This window comes from Dysidea avara, chromosome 3, assembly GCF_963678975.1.
Source record: "Dysidea avara chromosome 3, odDysAvar1.4, whole genome shotgun sequence".
In the NCBI taxonomy this organism is placed as follows: Eukaryota; Metazoa; Porifera; class Demospongiae; order Dictyoceratida; family Dysideidae; genus Dysidea; species Dysidea avara.
The window spans coordinates 1,111,272-1,118,677 of record NC_089274.1 but is presented as its reverse complement, the minus strand read 5'-3'; the positions used below and the strand labels follow the sequence as shown (position 1 = coordinate 1,118,677).

The following is a 7,406-nucleotide window of genomic DNA, read 5'->3' as shown; positions in this document are numbered from 1 at the left end:
GACAAGAGATTGCATTCTTAATTAGGGGCATCCCCCTAACGTGTCTTATGGGGTGGGCAAGCAAATGGCTTTTGTAAAGATCGACTTTAACGACATAGAGTTTTACGAACGGGCTGGAAGTGGTGCCTCGGGGTCCGTGTACCGCGCACACTGGACATCAAGGCAGAAAATAGTTGCCGTAAAGAAGTTACTCAACTCGCTCGAATCAGAGGTAATTACACACACTACACTTCCACAACTTTTCCCAGTAGTGAAAAAGTAACAAATATTGCGTAATACGAAGCCGTTACGCGGCGTGTAAACATTTTCACTCTGTTCCACCCCAGATTACACCCAATTGTTGAGTGATATAACAACGTGTTCATTGTCCCATTGTGTAGGTTGAGGTATTGTCTACTCTGAGCCATAAGAACATAGTACAGTTCTATGGGGCAGTGACCGAGGAGCCGCACTTCAGTATTGTAACAGGTACACGACCACACCACACCTATGCCAGTGTCTGTTGTCATGTTTTGGTTGTGTTTGTGTATGCTAACAAGTATTATTTATGTTAGACGTCCATGTTTTTGTGTACTTTGAATTGTTCAAATGGTATATTGAGAAAAGCCTGTGAGATATCCATGGGGGCTACAGTCACCCACGTAAGACCATTACATCACTGAAGTATTTGTTTAGGATATTAGACTGTCATCTCCTTTCTTGTCTGACCTTGATTGTATTAATTGTTTACCTAGTGTTGTGTTTGATTCAAAGGAAGTTTAGTGCCTATGAGTGAAAGTAATGCTTAGTGAATTATATAATGTTTGACTGAGTAAACATTATTCCACAGGTGATATATGTTCCTTGTGTTAGGCACCTCTTGTTATTCTCATGCCACTCTTCCCTTCTCTACCAGAATATGCTGAGAAGGGTTGTCTCTATGACTACTTGGCTAAGGGGCCATCAACACATTTCCACCAAGTGTTACAATGGTCTCAACAGATTGCCCTTGGTATGAACTATCTTCATTGTGAGGCCCCTGCTCATGTGATCCATCGTGACCTCAAATCTCGTAACAGTGAGTGTCGTCATGGTACCAAGTAATGTTGTTATAATAATATCCCATAGTTGTGATAACTGGCGACTTAGTGGCTAAGGTTAGTATTGGAAAATAATGATGCTATGTGCGTATTTGTGTTTCCAGATTTGTGATTTTGGTTCTTCAAAGTTTCATTCCCATACCACCAAGATGTCACTGGTTGGGACATTCCCTTGGATGGCTCCAGAGGTGGGCGTGTTCATAGCATAACTTGTGCTCACATGATTCCTTTCGGATCAGGTGATTCAGCAGACGCCAGTGTCGTCGGCCTGTGACATCTTCTCATATGGAGTTGTCTTATGGGAGATGTTGACCCATGAGGTCCCCTTTAAGGGACTAGAAGGGATGCAAGTGGCATGGCTAGTAGTGGCCAGGGAAGAGGTAAGCCTAACATGTCTGTGGTATTATCATCTCCTTGTGTATAGAGACTCACAATACCTACCGGCTGTCCTCGAATGTTTGCCGACCTCATGACAGACAGCTGGCTAACTGAACCAAAGGTAGGTATGTTGTGGTGTAATGGTGGTTGATTGCGTTTCTTTAGAAACGGCCAACCTTTAAACGTATCCTGTCTAGATTGGAGAAGATGCTGGAGAGTGGTATGTTACTCCATTGCCACTTGTTACACTGTTACTACCATGATTTAGGGGTACTGCAGGAGGAGACTGATGTGTTCATGCAGAACAAGAAGTCCTGGATGTGAGCCACACATGCTGTAGTCTGTCATCACTTGTTGTATTGATAGGAATGAAATTAATATTAAACTTGAGGAATTGAAGAAGACTGAAAGAGTTTTAGATGTCAAAGCCAGACAGCTCTTTGAGGTACAGTAAGGGTTACACTACACCACCACAGTTTGATGGTGTCCTTAGAGAGAAAAACAACTTGAAGAGCGGGAGAAACTTCTACAGCAACGTCAAGCATATAAGGTAGTGTTGATATAGGTGAGATGTCTTCTCACAAGCGTATGAATACACAGCCTGGTGACATCTATGATGCCAACCATTGGACCAAAGAACAAGTAGCCAACTGGGTCTACTCAATTGGCAGCTCCAGTGAGTACCATAATGTGATAAAGGAGGCTGATCACATGTCATATCCACATCTTTTGTGTGCCACTTTACCCACTGACTTGTTGATTCTACAACCATACTACTGCCTGGTGTTGATAACAATATTGGAAATATTTTTGAATTGATTTTTGCTACATCCACAGTATGGATAATTGACACTTTCCCTTAGTAAATTGCAATGTGCTCTGCTGGGGTGCAAGAGGGTTATGGGGTAGTTCACATATTACTTTTGAGTATTGCAGTGTGTGGATGATAACATGTAACTAATCTCATTTGATAGTATCACTCATTCTATTCTTGTAATGTGTCCTGTTGTGTTAGGTGATAGTGTAGGTGAACTAGCTCAGTATGCTGAGCTCTTTGTTGAGAATGACATCAACGGCAAGAGGTTTGTGTGTGTATGTGTGTGTATGTTTGGGCAATGGCATAATAATATCATTGTGTTGTAGATTGTTTAAACTAACAGATGAGGATTTGCTTCACTTTCGTATTCTCTCAGTTGGTCATCGTAAAGAGTTGCTGGTACATACAACATGTTGTGATGTTGCTGGATATCCTGGTAATCATTAGTGGGGTGTCCTGCAGTGTGACAACACCTCCAGAGTGTGTTGTGTAATGTGTGCCATTACAGGAGCAGATAGAAAGTTTGGAGCAAGAGAACAAACGGTTACTCCACTTTCCTCCACTAAAATCATCTAGCTCAAAGGTGACCAGCTGTAATTTGTACTGTTTAGTGTATGTAGTGTCTATATGTACTGTGTGCATGTGCATGTACGTGTGTGCCACTGTGTCACTAGCTATGTTACCAAGGACAATTTGCGGTTTGCTTCCCCAGCAACACCGATTGCAATTGCCTTTTAATACTCCTGGGTAGATTGGTTTTCCATGAAACTACTGTATGTACATCCTCCTGTGAAATGTCCCATTAGTTATGCCTTCAATATAAGTCTTGCATTACGTGCCAAGCACTTATTGATAATTTGATAATAAGTGCCAGCTGTAATTGGTCTAGTGACATTATGACCCGTTGCTAGTTCTACTGGATTGTAGCAGCATGTGCAGTATAACTGTAGTAGCAGCTGTTTTCATAGATATTTAATCCTTTATTATGCTAGTATTTATTGGGACTAACTATACTATATAGTCACAGCTGACACAAGTAACAGATTATTATACCCCTATTGTCCCTAGCAACAGTGGCTCAACTGCCCACAGGTGTCCCTACACCGTATGCTGCGCTACTGGACTGGTTAACGTAATTATAGCTGTGATTTATAATAAAGATATTGATAAGTACCTGGCATGAATTGGGAGACTAATAATCCTGCATTTGTATGCATACTGTAGTATATATGTAATAGTTGTATCATGGACCAAGTGATTTGCCTGATATGTATACCCAAGCTCGAGGGCCATCAGGCCTGAGAGCGTGGGTATACGTTATAGTTATACCATGGCTGTGACAGATTTTGCTGATATATCCACCCACAGCCCGAGGGCTAAGGGTGTATATATCAGCAAATCCCATGTATAAGTGATATATTATCACTTGGGGTGTAGTCACCCTGTAGTGAATTCAGTTACAAACAAGTCACCCTGTAGAGAGTTTAGCTACAAACTAATCACCCTGTAGAGAGTTCAGCTATGTGAAAAGTCACAGAGTTCAGCTACAAATAAGTCACCATAATATAGAGAGCTCATGTAACAAGTCACTTGTAGACAGTTCATCCATACAAAAAAACAAGTTCACCCTGTAAAGAATTCAACTGCAAAAATAGAGAGTTCAGCTACAAAAAGTCACTATGTATTACATTGTCTTTCTATGAGTTTTGCTGCAAACAAGTCACCCTGTAAAGAGTTCAGCTACGTTGAAAATTATTTAGCCACATTTTCAAGTTACCCTGTAGAGCGTTCAACTACATTTTAATTTACCCTGTAATGAGTTCAGTAAAGTCACCCTGTAGAGACTTCAGCTACAGACAAGTCCCCTGTAGAACATTCATCTATAGCTCATCTAATAGGTGAAAGAAATAACGAACACCCAGACACCGTGTTTGTCTTATAATAACGTTGGCTAATAACATTCATCCACACATCATTATATTTCAACACACAATGCCGCAAAAGTTGCAATTGTGGGATCTAGGCCTGACACTTGGTGGGTATCCACATCACCCAAACAATTATAATTTGTCAAAGAGTATAGCTTAGTAACAATCTACTAGTTGAAACTTGGCAACTACTCACCCAATATCAAATTTTAAGAATCCGAATATTCTTAATAAATCAACAAATTATTGTATAAGAGCTTTCTGTATAACTAGGTTCTCGAAAGGACTTTGATTACTTCTACAACTTTGAATGTTTAAATTATGAAAATTCCTTTGCATATCTGTCTTTAAAAGATGATGAATTACAGTTATAATGACAGCTTTCGGCTTTTAGAAGGTTTTCAAGATTAAATGTGTAATTGTCTGATAATAAATATAACAAACATTTCATCATTAATGAGTATTTGTTTCAGCCTGATATTGCCCATTGCGATATGTGAGTTAAAAACCACGAGCGGTACCTATGAACACCCACACTAAAGCGGTATACTTGTGATGTGTTATATGTTCCAGACTCAGATAAGACCTCCACCAGCTGCAACTGTCAAGACAGTCAAACTGACACTGATTTATGGTAACATGTGTCGTAGAGGTCCCACCCCCATTGAGCACAAATGGAAAATGATATTCGAAACAGATGGTGACCAAGAAGCCATTAACTGTGTTAAGGTAACTAACAGGTATTAATTAGAATAATACCTTTTTTTTCTCCAGGAAGTGACATATATCTTCTCTAATGTTATTCCAATGGTCACTGTGACAGTCATACCAGTAAGTTGTGTGTATGTATGTGTCATGTGGTGTGTGAGAGTGTGTGTGTGCATGCATGCGTGTGTACTATATTTCCTCAAGTCATGGCCGGTCCCATATAGAGAAGTCTGATCCCATTTAGTTGTCAGGGGTATAGAGCCTTACAACAGATATGAATGCCAGTTCTCAAATGAACACCACAGTACTACAAACAACGGATTGACAATGAAGTAAAAAGTGTTCTATTGCTTTTGTTTTTAAAAGCTTGAATCTGTGTTATATGCTGAGGAATCGGGGACCCTGCTCGTGTGATGTCTTTGTTATCAAGAAGTGACACTGAAGGCTGTGGAGATTAAAGTTGTTGAGAAATTTACTGTACAGAAACATTTGCGTGGGTACTATAGTACAGTGTGTCATTGTTGTGTAAACTACTTGTGGTCTGGTGTAAAATGAGTATGGCTACAAGTAGCTAGTGTTCGTGAGTACTCGATCATTAACAATGGAGAGTACTCAAATATTAAAAATACATGATTGTTTCAATCCTATAAGAAATGCATCATCAGAGGAATTTGTGATCTTGTATATTATCAGCAGTCTTGTTTAGTGGCCTGGATAAAAGTTGTTTGAAAGAAGTCAATTCCCAGGCCACAATACCCCACCAGTATGCGTGTATGTGTATCTTGTGAATACATATGTGTTTGTATGTAGTAGAACACTGGCCTGGTAATTATTACAAGATCCGATTGTCTCGCTCGCAGGCCAGACCCTTTTCCACGCAAGGAGTTATCACTTTCAGTATTAGTGTCTGCATGGAAGGGTTTGGGTAATCTGGACAACATTCCGTGAATTCAGTTGGAATTTAGGTAGATCAATCAGACTGCAGTATTTGCTTGACATAGCTGCAGTAATTATTAGCATTTTCAAACTGTGGGTTAGGTGACTGAATAACACAGTTATGTTGTCAATTTGTAGATTCCTAATCTGTCATCCTTCAGCATGGCATTTATACTAAAGTAATAACACTGGCCTGCAAGACTAAAGGTTCAATGCTTGGTGATTCCCAGTAAGAAGTATACTTGACCCTGGTGGCAACTGCAAGGAACTAAATGAGACAAATAGCTGGAGGCTTTGTGTGTGTGCGTGTGTATTTGTGTGAATACATGGCAATACCTTTGTGATTTTTACAGCCTCATTTCAAAATGGACACATGGCACATTGGCAAGAATCCTAAAGATGTTGAATGTATCACACAATACCACGTGAGCTGTTAGTGTTAGTATGTACCATTTAATGAATTAGCTGTTGTGTACAATAGGAGTATGTGAAGCCCCAGCAGACCAAATTTCTAATTCATCCCACTGAGAGTGGTGTGAATGAAGAAATGACTGTTGACCTTGAGCTAAGGCCTGTGAACAGTGACACCTTAAGAGAGGCCACACTTGTACCTACCATTAGCATTGAGGAAACACACAAAGACACTGTCATCCCTCCTCCCCGTTCATCTAGTTCTGCATCTAGTAAGTTACAAGGTGACTGGGCCATGAGGGACCGGTCCATCTTCACACCTCCTTCACAGCAACAAGGTGGTAGTAGTAGGCCACGCTCAAGGAGGGGTAGCAATGCTAGTGAAACTGATTTTGAAATGTTACAACAACAAACATGGGCTAACCGAGTAGATAGGACTCCAGAGAAGCTACCAATTCATCCGCAGCATTTAGCAGCTGCTTTAGAAAGAACTCCACCAAGAGAGTTATCCCCTCGTACTCCAACCTCTGACAGAAATGGACAAACCACTCCTAAAGGACCCGACCCCAACAAAGGCATTAACCGGAGACACTCCTATGAACCAACTAATACTAAACAAGGTCTTGGTAATTATAGACAAGGATTTTCAACTCCTGCCATGCATGTGGCCAGTGGTAGGCCCAAGTCTTCAGGGCACGACTATCGCAGTGGTTCTTTTGGTCGTGGGAGAGGACAGACAGCACAGAAGCCAAGACCTTCATCTTACAAAGGACAACAACAGCAGAGCTTTCAACAAAGTTGGCCATCAACAACTTTGCATCAGGACTATGCACAAGGGAGGCAGCATCTGCCTGTCCACATGAGCTATAATCGATCTCAAAGTGACACTAGATGTCTGCACAGCCCTACAAAAGAACAGTCAACTACTTCAGCAAAGAGTGAACCTGCTCACCGTTCCCCTGGTGGAAGTGGTGAATGGACTGAAGTTAGGAGAAAGTCGAGTAAACCCAAGAACCCTTCACAATCCACACAGGGCAAGTCCCAGTATCAGAAAGATAGACATCATAGACGATAGAAATTGTAGGAAATAATTTATTGCATTTTCTAGCAACGAAATGTGTAAAATCATTACATAAAACAGATAGCCAG

General features: G+C 40.8%; 1 protein-coding gene across 1 annotated transcript; it reads left to right on the top strand.

Annotated features, from left to right (window-relative positions):
- Positions 1 to 4: 4 nt before the first annotated feature.
- LOC136248746 (mitogen-activated protein kinase kinase kinase 20-like) lies at positions 5 to 7,399 on the top strand. The gene is made up of 19 exons (XM_066040537.1): positions 5 to 211; positions 381 to 468; positions 896 to 1,057; positions 1,108 to 1,136; positions 1,184 to 1,267; positions 1,319 to 1,459; positions 1,504 to 1,578; positions 1,623 to 1,677; positions 1,726 to 1,777; positions 1,824 to 1,902; positions 1,951 to 2,007; positions 2,058 to 2,133; positions 2,473 to 2,539; positions 2,601 to 2,673; positions 2,783 to 2,857; positions 4,776 to 4,931; positions 4,977 to 5,033; positions 6,200 to 6,271; positions 6,328 to 7,399. The coding sequence occupies exons 1-19, from the start codon at positions 65 to 67 to the stop codon at positions 7,330 to 7,332; spliced, it is 2,550 nt and encodes an 849-aa protein (XP_065896609.1). The 5' UTR covers positions 5 to 64; the 3' UTR covers positions 7,333 to 7,399.
- Positions 7,400 to 7,406: the final 7 nt, after the last annotated feature.

Excerpts from the sequence above, each read along its gene's own strand:
- LOC136248746 (XM_066040537.1), top strand. The coding sequence starts at position 65 with ATGGCTTTTGTAAAGATCGACTTTAACGACATAGAGTTTTACGAACGG. Across the intron at positions 1,903-1,950 it reads AAGCCAGACAGCTCTTTGAG|AGAGAAAAACAACTTGAAGA; the intron begins GTACAGTAAGGG and ends TGGTGTCCTTAG. Across the intron at positions 2,008-2,057 it reads AGCAACGTCAAGCATATAAG|CCTGGTGACATCTATGATGC; the intron begins GTAGTGTTGATA and ends ATGAATACACAG.